This window comes from Microcaecilia unicolor, chromosome 4 (genome assembly GCF_901765095.1).
Source record: "Microcaecilia unicolor chromosome 4, aMicUni1.1, whole genome shotgun sequence".
NCBI lineage: Eukaryota > Metazoa > Chordata > Amphibia > Gymnophiona > Siphonopidae > Microcaecilia > Microcaecilia unicolor.
The window spans coordinates 39,940,342-39,958,308 of NC_044034.1; the positions used below are offsets into that span (position 1 = coordinate 39,940,342).

General features: G+C 45.8%; 1 protein-coding gene across 1 annotated transcript in view; it reads left to right on the plus strand.

Annotated features, from left to right (window-relative positions):
• The window catches only part of TYR (tyrosinase), a 61,855-nt gene extending 55,738 nt beyond the window's left edge, over positions 1 to 6,117 (plus strand). Inside the window, exon 5 of the mRNA XM_030199348.1 lies at positions 5,891 to 6,117. Within this exon, the coding sequence (XP_030055208.1) occupies positions 5,891 to 6,117 (227 nt within the window). The remainder of the gene's footprint in view (positions 1 to 5,890) is intronic.
• Positions 6,118 to 17,967: the final 11,850 nt, after the last annotated feature.

The following is a 17,967-nucleotide window of genomic DNA, read 5'->3' on the forward strand; positions in this document are numbered from 1 at the left end:
TACTTCTGACCTCCTATGTCCAGCATCCTCCCTCCTTCCCTGCCAGCTTCAAGGCCCCCAGTCTTTCCCTCCCTCCCTAGCTCCAAGGTCCCATTCCCTCCCCTCCCAGCTCCAAGGCCCTCCGTCCCTCCCCTCCCTCGCAGCTCCAAGGCCCCCTCCTCCTTCTGAGCATTTATCCTGCCTTCCCCTCCCCCCCCCCGAGGTCGCTGTTGTCGCCGCTACCGCTCCCCCCCCCCCGAGGCGCCACCGGCCCCTCCCTCCCAGCTCCAAGGCCCGATTCTCTCCCAGCTCCAAGGGCCCCCCTCCATCCCTCCCAGCCAGCTGCAAGGCCCCCCTCTGTACATCCCTCCCAGCTCCAAGGGCCCCCTACTTCTGACCTCCCATGTCCAGCATCCTCCCTCCTTCCCTGCCAGCTTCAAGGCCCCCAGTCTCTCCCTCCCTCCTAGCTCCAAGGCCCCATTCCCTCCCCTCCCAGCTCCAAGGCCCCCCGTCCGAGCCAGCTCCAAGGCCCCCCTCCGTCCCTCCCCTCCCTCGCAGCTCCAAGGCCCCCCTCCTCCTTCTGAGCATTTCTCCTGCCTTCCCCTCCCCCCCCCGAGGTCGCTGTTGTCGCCGCTACCGCTTCCCCCCCCCCCCGAGGTCGCCACTGGCCCCTCCCTCCCAGCTCCAAGGGCACCCCCCTCCATCCCTCCCAGCCAGCTGCAAGGCCCCCCCTCCTCCTTCTGAGCATTTCTCCTGCCTTCCCCTCCCCCCCGAGGTCGCTGCTATCGCCCCTCCCCCCCCCCGAGGTCGCCGCTACCGTTCCCCCCCCCCCCGAGATCGCCACCGGCCCCCTCCACCCGGGCCCTCTGTTCTACATTTAACTTACAGCGCCGAAACCGCAGGCAGATCAGCTCCGTCGGCCTTCCTTCTCTGCCTGTGTCCCGCCCTCGTGTGACGTAACGTCAGCGAGGGCGGGGCACACAGGCTGGGAAGGAAGGCCGACGGGAGCTGATCTGCCTGCGGTTTCGGCGCTGTAAGTTAAATGTAGAAGAGAGGGCCTGGCCTGGTGGAGGGGGTTGGCTGCGACCTTGGGGGGGGGGACGGCAGCGGCGACCTGCAGGGGGGGAGCGGCAGCGGCAGCGGCAGCGGCGACCTCCGGGGGGGGGGTAGCGGTACCATTAGCGGCAGCGTCGACGTCCGTGTGGCAGTGACTGCACTCCTCCTCAGCGCAGAGTTTCCCTCTCTGTTCCGTCATCACGTCTTGATGTGGGGGCGGGACAGAGAGGGAAGTCTCTACTGCGCATTTGCAGGTGAGTCGGTCACTTGCCATTTATAGGTTTGATACCTGAGCTTGATTTGTCCTTGCCATTCTCAGGGTACAGACCAGAGAAGTCTGTCCAGCACTGTTCTTGTACTAAAAGTTCTGAAGCTAACGTCGAAGCCCCTTAAACTTTGCACTCCAGCCAATCCGTATCTATTCAGTTACTATCAGAGCGAAGTCCGTAGAAGTCTGCCCAGCACTGGTTTTGCTTCCCAATTACCGGCGTTGCCACCCAATCTAGGCTAAGATTCAGTGGATCCATTCCTTCTAAACAGGATTCCTTTATGTTTATCCCATGCATGTTTGAGTTCCATTACCATTTTCATCTCCACCACCTCCCGCGGGAGGGTATTCCATGTATCTACCACCCTCTCTGTGAAAAAATACTTCCTGACATTACTCCTGAGTCTGCCCCCCTTCAACCTCAATTCATGTCCTCTAGTTCTTACAGCTTCCCATCTCCAGAAAAGGTTTGCTTGCAGATTAATATCTTTCAAATATTTGAATGTCTGTATCATGTCACCCCTGTTTCTCCTTTCCTCCAAGGTATACATGTTCAGGTCAGCAAGTCTCTCCTCGTATGGTTTACAGTGCAAATCCCATACCATTTTTGTAGCTTTTCATTGCACTGCTTCCAGTCTTTTTTACATCTTTAGCAAGATGCCGTTTTGGAGTTTTCGATGAGCTACAAATATTTTGATATTCCAGATTTACCTCTCTTAATTGCTGTATCTATATTTTTTTATGATCACATTTACACTTTCTGGTTTTTGATTGAATTTATATATTGTATGATTTTGAAGAAATGTTTTGTTACTCGCTTAGAGCGTGGTGGTCAAGTGGGCATACAAAAGCTATTATTAAATTAAATTAATCCAAGGATGCAATAGTGTGAGATACAGCTGAGATACCGATATCCACTAAACAGGAAAAACAGACTTGATCCCCAGATAGCTAAAGAGTACAGAAAGGTGTAAATGAGAATCAGCAAGAGTGTATGGGGAAAGGCGTTATTAGCTGGGAAAGAAAGGATGTGATAGTGCCATGTAAATATGGGTGAAATGTCATTTTGAGTAAGGGAAAGGGGGTGGGATTTCATACACTACCTTTCTGTGGTACTTATTTTGTACCGGGGCAATGGAGGATTATGTGAGTTCTACAGAGTCACAAGGAGCTGCAGTGGGAATTGAACCTGAACCTGGATCCCCTGGTTGTCAGGCCATTCCACCAGGGCCCGGAGCAGGACTACCGCCTGCCTGCCCCCCCCCCCCCCCCTAAATCACTCCCTCCTTCCTGTGTCTGACTGCTCGATCTGTCATCTTCTGCTCCTTTGTGCCGGGACCCGGTGTATATAATAAAATAAATAAAATGTTTCTGATGAAAAAGAGGTCTGGTACTAGAGGTCATGATTAGAGATTCTAAAGGATTAGATTCAAGTTTGACCATTTTGCCCAATTTTTCAGATTTTTTTTTGTTCATCTCACATGTTTGTTCTTTTCAATGCTTGCTTTATAGACCTAAGGAGGTTAGTTCTATAAAGTCGTTTTCACATGTATGTGGTCTCTTATATAAAATACCAACTGGTGTAAAAGTGTGCACAATGATATAATAATTTGTACTTTGTTGGGAGGTATTACAGAGGGTAGAGTTCTGGCACACAAAGAGGGGCATTTTCGAACAGGGATGCCCATCTCTAAGGGCACCCATCTCTAAGGACGTCCCGGTGAAGGGGCGGGAAAACTTGTATTATCAAAACAAGATGGGCGTCCACCTTTCATTTCGATAATACGGTCGGGGACACCCAAATCTCAACATTTAGGTCGACCTTAGAGATGGTCGTCCCTGGTTTTCGGCCATAATGGAAACCAAAGAAGCCCATCTCAAAAACGACCAAATCCAAGGCATTTGGTCGTGGGAGGAACCAGCATTTGTAGTGCACTGGTCCCCCTCACAAGCCAGGACACCAACCGGGCACCCTAGGGGCACTGCAGTGGACTTCACAAATTGCTCCCAGGTGCATAGCTCCCTTACCTTTGGTGCTGAGCCCCCCAACCCCCCCCCCCCCAAAACCCACTACCCACAACTGTACATCACTACCATAGCCCTAAGGGGTGAAGGGGGCACCTACATGTGGGTACAGTGGGTTTTGGGTGGGTTTTGAAGGGCTCACATTTACCACCACAAGTGTAACAGGTAGGAGGTGATGGGCCTGGGTACACCTGCCTGAAGTGCACGGCACCCACTGCTCCAGGGACTTGCATACTGCTGTGATGGAACTGGGTATGACATTTGAGGCTGGCATACAGGCTGACAAAAAATGTTTTAAATGTTTTTTCTTTTGGGTGGGAGGGGGTTGGTGATCACTGGGGGAGTAAGGGGAGGTCATCCCCGATTCCCTCCGGTGGTCATCTGGTCAGTTTGGGCATCTTTTGGTCGTGAAAAAAAATGGACCAAGTAAAGTCGGCCAAATGCTCGTCAGGGACACCCTTCTTTTTTCCATTATCGGCCGAGGACGCCCATCTCTTAAGCATGCCCCAGTCCCGCCTTCGGTACAGTGCCGACGCCCCCGTGAACTTTGGTCGTCCCCGCAATGGAAAGCAGTTGAGGGCGCCCAAAATTGGCTTTCGATTATGCCGCTTTGGGCGACCCTGAGAGAAGGACACCCATACCCCGATTTGTGTCGGAAGATGGGCACCCTTCTCTTTTGAAAAATCCCCTGAAAATGTCCTACAAATCAATACCAGTATGTTAGATCTGCCTTTAACCACTTTCCTCTCCCCCCCCCCCCCCCCCAATGCTGGTTTGCCCCTCTCCCAGATTAAATTCATTTAATCCCTACAAAACACTGCTACAAGATTACTTTGTAATGCTGAGAAGTTTGATCATGTCACTATTACTGTCTTGTCTGCACTGGCTTCCTGTCCAATGCTGCATCCTATTTAAAGTATGTCTTTTGACACATAAAGCCTATTACCTGAATGAACCTTCATATTTATCTGCTTTGACACACCATCACGTTCCATACACACTACAAGGTTTGCACGGGAGCCCTTACCACTACCTCAATGGGTGGTGTTAAGTGCTCGACCCGAAATGGCCAAACAGTAAGTGCAAACTTATCGATTGGCCATTTCTTTTTTTTTTCGGGCTTTTTACCTGCTGCGGTGAAAAGGGCCTCAGTGTGTGGCAAAAACTGTTGCCAGTGAGCAAAACAGCGAAAATGACCAACAAAAAATGAAAAAAAGAAGAAAAAAAAGGGGAAAAATAAAAATAAAAAAATAGGAAAATATAATAAAGACGACACTTCTAATATAAAAACTTAAAAATATTTATTGACCATAAAAAGTGATACAAAAATAGGTAGAACAGGACTCGACACAGCTGTGTTTTGGCCGTACAGGCCTGCGTCAGGAGTCTTCTCACCATATAGAGTCTCTTTCTCTATTTATACATCGAATGATTTTTGTATCTCTTCTGGGATCTTGTGGCGCTAAAATTTACTCAAATCAGTATAGATTGGAGGTTGCCACCAATAGAGCAGAGTCCCTTTTAGTAAAAGGACCCCAAAGTGCCTAAGTGTTGGAGATATATGGATAACACAGTATTCCCTATGGTACATGTGTAATTGGGACTCCACCCATGTACAGTATATGCCTTTTTGAAGATATGTGCTATGTATGTTAAGTGCATATATACAGAATACCATAAAGGCATAATTTTGGCATTAAGGATCATAAAAGGGCAGGGAAAAGAACTTAGGAGACTTAGCACTGATTTTTAGTACTAGGCTCATAAATTATGCTCATATAATCTAGGCAACTGAATGGGAGGCCTAAATTTAAACTCCTAAATTAAGATGCATTTTCAGCTGAAAACTTGGCCTTTTAAATTTGCTTGAAAATAAGGCACAAATTTAGGAGCTCGGCTTTTCTGAACATCAGGCCTATTGCCTCTAAAGTAATTTGTTGACGCATTGGGCTAGATTCTATATATCAAGCCTAAAACATCGGCACACACACACAAAAAATACACCTAGGCATATTCTATAAAGTATGCCTCAATTTAGGTGTATTTTATAGAATAGACTAGACTTACATTTCCGCACAGTTCATAGAATACACTGAGTGCCCAATCACATGACTAAATTTAGTCATGGGAGGTTACGCCAAGTAAAAGTTGGTGTAAATGCTGTCCTCTAAATTAGGCACTGACCAGGCGTATTCCATAACAACGCGCATAGATTTTAGAAATCACCACAACTCCCCTATTCCACGACCAACGCCATGCCCCCTTTTGAACTATGTGACTTAGAATTTACACGTATCACGTCATAGAATACACTTAGTTGTGCGTGGAAATTCTAATAAATGCCAATTAATGTCAATAATTGCTTATTAATTGTTAATTATTAGTGCTGATTAACTAATTAACTATACAGAATCCGGGGGATTACCTTTAGGGGGAAAATATTCTGGAGTATCAGTTTCAAATTGCAAAGTTTGTCATTGAACTGTATCATTTCAAAGTCTTCCAGCTTAAGTCATCCTATGGCAATTTGGCTACTGTATATCATTCTTCTTTTTTTTTTAGGCTCTGGTTCCTCTCAAGACACCCTCCTGGCATACCTGGAGCAAGCCCGGCAGATCTGGCAGTGGTTGGTTGGAGCAGCTGTGGCTGGTGGCTTGATTACTGCTGTGATTGCAGGCCTGTTTTCTGTGGCCTGCCGGAAGAAGGGCAAGACAGTTCCCGAGGAGAGACAGCCATTACTTCTTGAAGCTGAAGACTACCACAATATAATGTACCAGACACATATGTAAACACCAGTAGTAATCCAGCAATGATACGAAAGAGATGAGGGTTCTTATTTTAGAAGCCCTATTCATGATTTGCAGCTGACAATAAAAGCATTTACTTTACTACATGTAGATCACAAGGGGTTGTGGGTTGGGCAAGGTTTGGCTGGGGTTTGGGCAGAACCAAAATCTACATATATATTCCCCATTTCATAGACGGAATGCATGCATATGTCCTAATATAAGAATATCAGGCTTTACAGCTGCTCCTGCTGTATGTGTAGATTGTGAAAAGTGCTCATTTGGGATAGTCTATGTATGCTATTTGCAGAATAGCATTTTGGAGCACTGCTAGACTTACATGGGTATGTGCACAAATACACAGAAAATGAAGGCAGAAAAAGACTGTATGACCTGTCCAGTCTGTCCATCCATACCCTCTACTCTTCGTTCCTCTCCCTTAGAGATTTTGGGACCCTTTTACTAAGCCACATAGGTGTCTATGCACGCCCAACTCACACCAATTTGGAACTACCAACTGGCGACCATTTATCCCAGGCAGTAATTTCATTTTGTACGCATCTCCAGTAGGCGCGCTGGAAATTTTCTAGCACACGGCACTAACCGGGCGGTAATCGGCATTGTACACACACTGATGATTACCGCCTGATTAACGCGTGAGACCTTACCGCTAAGTCAATGGGTGGCGGTAAGGTCTCAGGCCCAAAATGGACACACGCCAATTTTCATTTTGCCACATGTTCATTTTCACCCCCCCAAAAAAGGCCTTTTTTGCAGCTGTGCTGTAAAATGAACCTTCGCACGTCCAGTACACCAGCACAGGCCACTTTTCGGCGAGCCTTAGTAAAAGGACCCCTTTATGTGCTTGTCCCATGCATTCTTGAATTTTGTCTTTGTCTCCACACATCCGCCACCCTTGCCACCCTTCGATCACTTTTGAGTCTATCCCTTTTCGTCTTCATCCTATTTCCCCTCATTCAGGAGCTTCCTCTCAAATGGAAGCAACTTGTTTCCTGTGTTTTTATGCCAGAGGTATTTAAATATCTCCCCTCTCCCACCTTTCTTCCAAAGTATACATGTTGAGAACTTTAAGTATGTCCGCATATGTTTTTCAAAAAGTCCATTGACCATTTTATTGGCCACCTCGACCAGCACCATCCTGTTTATATCTTTTTGAAGGTGCAATCTCCAGACTCGCACACTCTAAATGGGGTCTCACCAGAGACTTCTACAGAGGCACTATCACCTCCTTTTTCCTGCTGGCCTTTCCTCTCCCTATGCACCCAAACATCTGGCTTTTGATCACCTTAAGGGTAAACACCAGTATTCAAACATTTACTCATGTAATGCACGTGTAAATTGGGAGCCTCATTTATAGAATTGCCTTTCAATTGCCCAAGCTTATCCATTCAAAAATGGGGTTGAGGCATTCAAGAGAGTGGTACCACCTGGACATCTCTCTCATACATTTAAGCAGCAATATTCAGCAGAAGTACCTAATCATTTAAGTTAGACAGCCAAGTGGGTCACACAAATAACAGGTTTCACTTGATGTGCAATTTAGATGGTTCAAGTTATACAAGTATATCCAGTGGTGTCACCTACTACTACTACTACTTAACATTTCTAGAGCGCTACTAGGGTTACGCGGTCTGTACAAATTAATAACTGAGGACGGTCCCTGATCAGAAGAGCTTACAATCTAAAGGATGAAATGTCAAGTTGGGGTAGTCCAGATTTCCTGAGTAGAGGTGTTGTGTTTAGGTGCCAAAAGCGACATTGAAGAGGTGGGCTTTGAGGATAGCACTGTTTGTTATAATTTGATACTGTCTACAGATTAGATATTTCAAATTATATCTTCTCTGCATTGCCGAATATCCGAATATTGTACTCAATGTAGTTTATTATGTCCTGTAAGCTTTCAGAAGGCAATTTTCAAAGTTATTTGCATGGGTGAATAGTTACATGGGTGAATAGTAATTTAAAGCAAAACACAAAAACAAAGTCCTCCCCAGAAAACCCAAGAAAAATGAAGACAGAGTAGATGACAAAGAGCAAAAAACTCTTTTATTGAGAATCTTCACTTGACTCGACTCAGCTCAACATGGGCCCAGAGGAGCCTTGCCCTTAGGTCTGTGTTGTAGAAGTATAAGCTGCAGAAGCTCTACTCAGACCCCTGATGCAGGTGTGCCGCCAAAATGTGTTGAGTCAAACCAAGTGAAGGTGTTGAGTCGAGTCAAGGGTCTGCTTAAGGTGAGGAGAAATTAATCCAGTTGATATTCAGCCTGCTGGAGGCAGGCCAGTTAATTCCTGCGATCGGCGCTGAGCCTGGTTATTCAGTATCGGGCCTTGTCCAGGTGACCAGCATTGAATATTAGGGGTTTCTTTTGGCCAGGTTAGCCTTAACTAGCCAAGTTAATATTCAGCGCTGGCCAGTTAAGTTTATAGCAGCCAAACATAGGACTGCTATTTAGGTGGTCCTATTTGGCTGCTAAACTTAGCCGGCAATGCGCTGAATATTTGCAGCTAGCTGGTTATATTGCGCAATATAACCGGTTAGCTGCTAATGGGGGGGGGGGGGGATTCTATATATGGCGCCTAAAAAATCCACTCAGAAAACACATTCACCTAAGCGTATTTTATAAGTGGCACCTAGATTTAGGCACAGTACATAGAATTACACCTAGTTGATATCCCAGTGCCTAAAACTATACGCATCTATTTACACAATGAAAACATGGCGCAAATCCCAGTGCATAGATTTATGGGCACTGGGCCACATTCTAAAGCTATGTGCATAAATTTCAGATCGCCCACGAAACGCCCATATCCCCACACATAACCACACCCCTTTTTTTTGGCTGTGCACATTAGAAGTTGGGTACACTGCATTACAGAATATGCTTAGCAAGTTATGTGCGTAAATTCTAATTATTGCCAATTAGTGCTCATTATTGCTTGTTAAGTGCTGTTATCAATGCTGATTGGATTGCTAAGCCAATTATGTGCGCTGTTACAGAATACACTTGAATTTCAGCATGGATCTCTAGGCGTACTTTATAGAATTCTGGGGTATGTACTAATAGGTAGGTGATCAAAAGCCCTGCGCTGTTCCAAACAGTGCTCTAAAAATGGCACAGGGCTTTACCTCACCTATGATCAGAGATAATTGCATGCAACTTTAAGCACGCAATTCTCTCTAATCATGGGGTAGAACTAGAGGAGGATTGTGCCAGAGCATGTGATCAGGCACAATCATCCCACACTTGACAATACTCCCGCACTTGTTTGACAGGTCAGGGCTGTCAAAATCCCAGACCTGTCAAACACAGGGACTGGAAGTCCATGGGACCACCAGACCCCAACTACCCCTGCCCGAGCCAAGCGAAACGGGGGCTGGAGGTCCGATGGACCTCTGGTCCCCCCAACTCCCCCCCAACACAGGTTCAGGGGGGCTGGAAATCCGGTGGGTCTCCAGCCCCCCTAACCCCCCAGCATCTCTCTGATGTCCAGTGGGCCACGGGTAAGTAAGGAACCAGGTATGGTGTGAAGCCCTGCCCAATGCATCCCAGGATGCACTGGCCAGGGCTGGGTGCTGCTATTTTGCAGGCAGCGCCGATGGAAGAGTCGGGAAGCCACCTCCCTCCTCCAACTGCAGGTAGGGGAGTGGGGAAGGGCCTCTAGACCACCAGGTGGGAGGGATTTACCCATGGCCCACTGGGCCACCAGGGACATTGGTGGGATACTGCGGGGGGGGGGGGGGGGTTAAGGGGGCTGGATATCCACCGGAACTCCAGCTCCCCCTGAACCTGTGTCGGGGGGGGGGGGTCGTGGGGACCGGAGGTCCACTGAACCTCCAGCCCCCTGTTCCTGGGGGGAGGAGGGGTCAGGTCAGGGTTCTTGCCAGGGCTTCTGAACTGGGGGGAATGGGGGCCAGCTAGCATGCAAATGAATGCTGGACAGGGCTCACCATTCTTCCCCAATGGTCTGCAAACCCTAACACCAGCTCCAAGCTGGCATAGGGTTTGCAGCGGCCAGCAAGCCAACCTTTGGCACGCTGGTCACTGATCATTGGGGATGAAGAGGTTTAGCATGCGTTTGCATGCTACTTGTGCTAAGAGCCCTGTTTTGCATGCATTTGCATGCTAGTTGTGTTCAGAGCTCGCAAGCTCGTTGTTTCACGTGCTTGGGGGCTCTGATCATGGGGCAGTAGTAAGCACGGGCATTAGTATGGCACTAACAGCCTCTAGTGCCTGCTTTTGCTTTTGATCATTGGCCCATAAGTGTTACGTTTCAGTTGAGATAGCCAGCTATCTCACACTGAGTATTAGCGCTAAGCCAGTTAAGTGCTATTTAACCATCCAGAAGCCGTTCCTGGATGATTAAATAGCATTGAATATTGGCCAGAATATGTGTAAGTTGTATTTTCAAAAAGAAGCACCTTATTTTCTTAATGGCAAACGCACCTGCATTAAAGAAGGATGCAAATGTCTGTGGTTGTTTTGTACCTGGGGTCTATTTTGTAGTGAAAGTACCTATATACTTCTTCTCTGATGGAATGCTGGTTGGTAAAAAGTACCCATGGTCCCTGGCCTACTGTGGGCAGTATGAAAATTACCTCATACTGTCCGTTTTACTATTGCCATGGAAACAAGTAAGCTTGAAGCAGTTTACATTTGTTATATACAGTTACTTTCTCTGTCCCTAGTGGACTCACAATCTTTGTACCTGGGGCAATGGAGGGTTAATTGGTTTGCAGTGTGAATCAAAGGCAGTTCCTCAGGTTCTGAGCCTACTGCTCTATTAGGCTACTCCTTCACCAGTAGGGACTTCGTATTTTGAGCTGATACCTCATTTCCTGTCATTGCTGCGAGTTTCTGAGTCATGCGGGCAGACCATTTGAATTCAAAGAAATAAAAATGTGGATCACACTTGTACAGCTCAATAAAACTGATAAAGGTACAGCAGACTTTGAAGCTTGGTTTCTTTCCTTCACTTCTATTTAAAATCTATTCTTAAAGCAGCAACTATGCAAGATTCTTATTCTTAGATGATTGCCCTCAGTCTTCATGCTTTAACATGTTTTGAGAAAAAAATATTTCCCCATATTCTTAGCATGAGTTCATTTCTCTTCATTATTGTTTATTGGTACCATATGTAAAATGAATTTATTTTGAGTTAACAACTTAAGCATCAATAGAAATAAAACAAAATAAAACATGGAAAAGAAAATAAGATGATACCTTTTTTTATTGGACATAACTTAATACATTTCTTGATTAGCTTTCGAAGGTTGCCCTTCTTCTACAACTTAAGCATCTAAGTGCTTGGTGACTCAGGTCAGTGCTCCAAAGAGGCTGGGATTCCTGGTCCAACAGAAGTCAACCCAGGTCACTTGGAAGCAGCCAGAAGATTTGTTTGGTGATATTTACCACTGAGATCATCATCTGGCAGTTCATCACTTCATCACATTTACACTTTTATCAGAGCAGATATAAACATATGCACTATGTTAGAAGCCTACCATATATACTTGATTATAAGCAGTGGCGTAGGAAGGGGGGACGGGAGGGGCGGTCCGCCCCGGGTGAACACGCTCGGGGAGGGGGGTGCCGGCCCCGCTGGTTCACTGCTACCTCTGCCCCGGAACAGGTTACTTCCTGTTCCGGGGCAGAGAGAGCATGGAACCAGCGGGGCCAACGCAGCTCCGAGTGACGTGCACTCGGGGCGGATCGGCCCTCCCGCAGGTAAGAATGCTGTCCGGGGGGGTTCGTTCCGGAGGGGGGTGCGGCGCAGAGAGGGGGGTCGCGCCGTGCTGCACCCGAGGGGGGGGGTGCAGCGGCGACCCGCCCCAGGTGTCATTAGCCCTCGCTACGGCACTGATTATAAGTCAAGAAATTTGAGCCAAAATATGCCTCTAAAAAATGGAGTCATCTTAGCTACAGGTAACACTCAAAGTACTAAAAAAAAAAATCAATCATCCCCCCCCCCATCCCATTGGCAGCACAATCCCCTCCTCTGCTCTGGCATGTACCTTTGATCTTCTATAGAGCCACAGCAGTGCAGTGATCCTACTAGACTGTCTGTGGTCTGCTCTCTCTGATTCACCCTGCCCCTGCAGAAGCAGGAAGTTAAAGTCAGAAAAGGTTGGATGAATCGAAGAGAGTGATCCAGTCAGGCTGCTGGCAGCCTAGGAGAATTGCTACACTGCCATGTCTCTGCAGAAGAACTATTTGAAGGTACACAGCGAGGGAGGTGCAGATTGAAATGCTGAGCGGGCCTGTGGAAAGAAAGAGAGGGAACAATTTTGGACCCCGGAGGTAGAAGGGAGAGAGAGAGTTGTTGACCATATGAGGGAAGGAGGGCTGAAGGGGAGCCTCAATTTATACATGGGTCACAGCATTTGTGTCCGTTTTTAGGTCTAAAACTACCCTTGACTTATGCCTATATTGCCTTTATAGAATAAACTATAAACTGTATATCAAATCTAAACAAGTTGGACAGCATATATTGTTGTTTAGATTAGATGGACTGTTTATAATGCTGTTCTTTTATTTCCATTGTTTTGGTTTCATTGGATGAAATTACCTTTACAAATCAGTCATAAAATAAATTCCCCTGATATTGAATCTTCAGCGGTCAGTGTCTCTTTTAAATGCCAGTCGCTGTGAGCAAACAAATCCAAATATTCATCAGCAATACCCCAATAATGGCTGCCGCTGAATTTCCAGATATAGATCTGTAAACCCCCAAATTCTATATATCGAGCCTTAATTTCTGTGTGGAAATTGAAGCGCATTCTACAACAATGAGCATAACTTAATTGGATAACTATCTAATCAGCACTCTTATTTGAATGTTAACAAGTAACTATAAGCACTAATTGGCATTAATTAAGATTTATGTGCACAACTCACTAAGTGTATTCTATACCGTGGTGCACATAAATTCAAAGTCTTATAGATTACTACTACTACTACTATTAAACATTTCTATAGCGCTACTAGACTTACGCAGCGCTGTACAAATCAACATGAAAAGACAGTCCCTGCTCAACAGAGCTTACAATCTAAATTGGACAGATGAACAGACAGCTAGGGGTGGGGAAATTGCAGTGGTAGGGGTGATAAGTGAGGGTGTTGAGTAAGACAGTCATGGTTAGGAGTCGAAAGCAGTAGCAAAGAGGTGAGCTTTAAGCCTAGACTTGAAGACAGCCAGAGACTGAGCCTGACGTACTGGCTCAGGGAGTCTGTACCAGGCATAGGGCGCAGCGAGATAGAAGGAACGGAGCCGGGAGTTAGCAGTGGGGGAGAAGGGGGGCGACAGGAGACATTTACCCAGCGAACGGAGTTCACGGGGAGGAGTGTAGGGAGAGATGAGAGCGGAAAGGTACTGAGGAGCTGCGGAGTGGATGCACTTGTAGGTCAGAAGGAGAAGTTTGAACCGTATGCAGAAGCGGATATATAGATATATAGATGAATAGATAGATAGATAGATAGATAGATAGATAGATAGATAGATAGATAGATGAAAAGGGGCCACATGGGCATGGAATGGATGGGTCATAAGTGCCTCTGAAATTTAACCCCACTGCTTTTGTTTACATGTTTTAAACACCCTGTTATAAAATAACCCTCTGAATAATATATAGAGACATGTGGAGGGGCATAATTGAACGGGGCGGCCAAGTTTTCCTCGAGCCGTCCTCGCAGGACGGCTCTGTGAAGGGGCGGGGGAAACCCGTATTATCGAAAGAAGATGGGCGTCCATCTTTCGTTTCGATAATACGGTCGGGGATGCCCAAATCTCCACATTTAGGTCGACCTTAGAGATGGTCATCCCCAGTTTTCGGCCATAATGGAAACCGAGGACGCCCATCTCAAAAACAACCAAATCCAAGTCATTTGGTCATGGGAGGAGCCAGCATTCGTAGTGCACTGGTCCCCCTGACATGCCAGGACACCAACCGTGCACCCTAGGGGACACCGCAGTGGACTTCACAAATTGCTCCCAGGTGCATAGCTCCCTTACCTTGTGTGCTGAGCCCCCCAAATCCCCCCCCAAAACCCACTCTCCACAACAGTACAACATTACCATTGCCCTAAGGGGTGAAGGGGGACACCTACATGTGGGTACAGTGGGTTTCTGGTGGGTTTTGAAGGGCTCACGTTTACAACCACAAGTGTAACAGGTAGGAAGGGATGGGCCTGGGTTTGCCTGCCTGAAGTGCAGTGCACCCACTAAAACTGCTCCAGGGACCTGCATACTGCTGTGATGGGAGCTGGGTATGACATTTGAGGCTGGCATAGAGGCTGGCAAAAAAATCTATTAAGTTTTTTTTAGGGTGGGAGGGGGTTGGTGACCACTGGGAGAGTAAGGGGAGGTCATCCCCGATTCTCTCCGGTGGTCATCTGGTCATTTCAGGCACCTTTTTGTGCCTTGGTCGTAAGAAAAACACAACCAGGTAAAGTCAACCAAGTGTTCGTCAGGGATGTCCTTGTTTCTTTGGATTATGGGTCGAGGACGTCCAAGTGTTAGGCACGCCCAAGTCCCACCTTCGCTACACCTCCGATACGCCCCCTTGAACTTTGGCCATCCCTGCGACAGAAAGCAGTTGCGGACTTCCAAAATTGGCTATCAATTATACCGATTTGGACGACCCTGTGAGAAAGACACTCATCTTCTGATTTATGTCGAAAGATGGGCGTCCTTCTCTTTAGAAAATAAGCCCAATAGTAACATAGTAGATGATGGCAGATAAAGACCAACAAGATAAATTTATTGCATATAGTATGATGTGTATACCTGATCTTGATTTGTCCTTGCCATTTTCAGGGCATAGACCATAGAAATTTGCCCGGCAAGGACCTTGTTTTAAAACTTCTGAAGTTGTCATTGAAGACCTTGAAAAGCTGCACTCCACCCATCCAAATTTATTCAGTCACGATCAGGGCACAGACAGTAGAAGTCTGCCCAGCACTGGCTTTGCTTCCCAGTTACTGGGGTTGCCACCTAATCTGTGCTAAACTTCTTTGGATCCATTCCTTCTAAAGGAGTGGCCTAGTGGTTAGGGTGGTGGACTTTGGTCCTGGGGAACTGAGGAATTGAGTTCAATTCCCAGCACAGGCAGCTCCTTGTGACTCTGGGCAAGTCACTTAACCCTCCATTGCCTGCCACATTGAGCCTGCCATGAGTGGGAAAGCACAGGGTACAAACATAATAAAGAGAATTCCTTTGTGTTTATCCCACTCATTTTTGAATTCTATTACTGTTTTCATCTCCACCACCTCCTACGGGAGGGCATTTCAGGTATCTACCACCTCTCAGTAAAAAAAATAATTCCTGACGTTATTCCTGAGTTGGCTCCCCTTCAATCTCACTAGTTCTACCATCTTCCCGTCTCTGGAAAAGGTTTGTTTGTGGATTAATACCTTTCAAATATTTGAACATCTGTAGCATATCACCTCTGTTTCTCCTTTCCTTCAGGGTACACATGTTCAGGTTATCAAATCTGTCCTCGTATGTCTTGCTACACAAACCCCATAACATTTTATTGCTTTTCTTTTAATCACTTCATGTCTTTTTACATCCTTAGCAAGATATGGCCTCCAAAACTGAACACAAAACTCCAAGTGGTGCCTCACCAATGACTTGTACAGGGGCATCAACACCTTCTTTCTTCTGCTGGTTATACCCCTCTCTATGCAGCCTAGTATCCTTCTGGCCATGGCCACCGTCTTGTCACATTGTTTCCTCACCTTGAGATCCTCAGACACCATCACCCCAATGTCCCTTTCCTGAGCCGAGTTTACCAATCTCTCCCCTTCTATCTGGTACATCTCTTTTGTATTTCTGCACCCCAAATGCATCACTCTGCACTTCTTGGCATTACATTTTAACTGCAATACATCTTTGTCACATTGGAGGAGGAGCTTAATCAAGATGGCCACCTGTTGAGTTGCTCCACAAGATGCCTCTTTTCTGGTCTATCTACTGAAGGTGTAAAGGAAATCAAAGACCCAGGTTTTCCCAGTGGAATCTGGTTCAACAGTACCTTTGCCAGGTCTGATGGAAGCTTTTGTGGTGCGTGGTTCGAGTTCAGAGACTTTGGATCAGACTTCATCTGGAGGAGACAACATAACAGATGTTAGTCCTTCCTCCCTCAAAGTGATCAGCTTGTCTCTGAAGACAAGGAGCCTGCCAGCACAGATGCAACCACTGGCACTGTCAGCAGATGGCGCTGGCCAGGTAGCTAAGGAAGGCTTCTGCAGAATCACATAGAAGGAGAAGAAGCTGCAGTTTCTGTGACAAAGAGGAAATCAATGTGTGCCCTCAGTGCAGGAGTTTTTACAGTCTGAAGAGGTGCATTTACAGGAAGTTGTTACTCCTGGAACTGCAGGTACTGAACTGCTTTTGGCGGGGCTTAAGACCGAGATAACTCCCTTGCAGAGGCCATTGGTCTTTAATTTAGAATCAATGTGGGAGGTGATTTCTTCCCTTCAGTCTCCTCTCGGTACTCAGATACAGAATTTTCCTTCACACTGTAGTTTAATAGTGACTGAAATGTTGGTTTCTGATTTGGAATGTAAGACTGAAATACTTGAGACAAAGCTTCAGACATTGGAGATTAGAGGTGTTACTTGGATAACAGATAGTGTGAATTCCGTAATAAACTGGAAAATTGGAAAATACTGTCAGACATCAGAACCTTAGGTTAATCAATTTTCCTAAAGTATTTTCTGTTTCTGCTCATGATATGTTTAAGAGATATCTATCTGAAGTGCTAAAGGTTCCAGAAGCCTCTTATCCTCCAGTATCAAAAATGTATTATCCTCCTGTTGGGAGAAGGAAATCTATTCCTAACCAACAAGGTCTTTCTGTGGATAGTTTAGATTTAACACATTTTTTTGAACAGTCAGATACAGAAGCTCTGGTCACAGCAACATTATTGGTACATTTTGCATTAGGCTCTGACAGGGAATGTCTTTTGAAGCTATTCTTCAAGTGTAAAGGTTATTTGTTATGAATTGCAAAGTACATATGATCCTGGATGTATCAAGAACAACCCAGAAGAAAAGAAGACAATTTTTATTATTGAGGTTGCAAGTTCTGCAAATGGGGGCAATTTTTCTCCTTCATTACCCATGTACATGTGATTATCCTGCAGGGGGTGCATGATATTTTCTTTGATTCCCTGCAATTGACTCTTTTTTTTGATTGGTAAAGGTGTGGTCACTTCCAGTACCCCTCAAGGTTCACCCTTCTAGATTCTGTATCGGTGAAATAGCTTGGACCATCTTCAGGCCTCATGTTTAGTTTCATGTCATCTGTTTTCCTTTTTTATTTATTTTATTTGTTACATTTATACCCCACATTTTCCCCACCTATTTGCAGGCTCAATGTGGCTTGCAAAGTATCGTAAGGCGATTGCCATTACGGATGATAATAAATACAAGGTTGTGTTATGGTCACAGGTAGAAGTGTTCCAGGCGTCATGGGGTTGAGGATAATAAATTGTCCAATACGATCATAGATTATCTTGTGTTGCTGGGTGTGGGATTTATGTTGGATCGGTGGGATAAGCTTTTTTGAAGAGTTGGGTTTTCAATGATTTCCTGAAGTTTAGGTGGTCATGTACTGTTTTCACTGCATACGGGAGTCCATTCCATAGTTGTGTCTCTGCTTTTTTTTTTTCTTGCCCCTTTCCTCAAGTGGTAGACTAACAACAGTTTGTAAATATAGTTTTCTTTTGTTTATTTATTTTATTTTTATTTTTATAACAATAAAATAAAATAAATAAAATAAATATCGTTTTCTTTTGTTTAATTTCTGACCTAATGATCTAACTGTTAT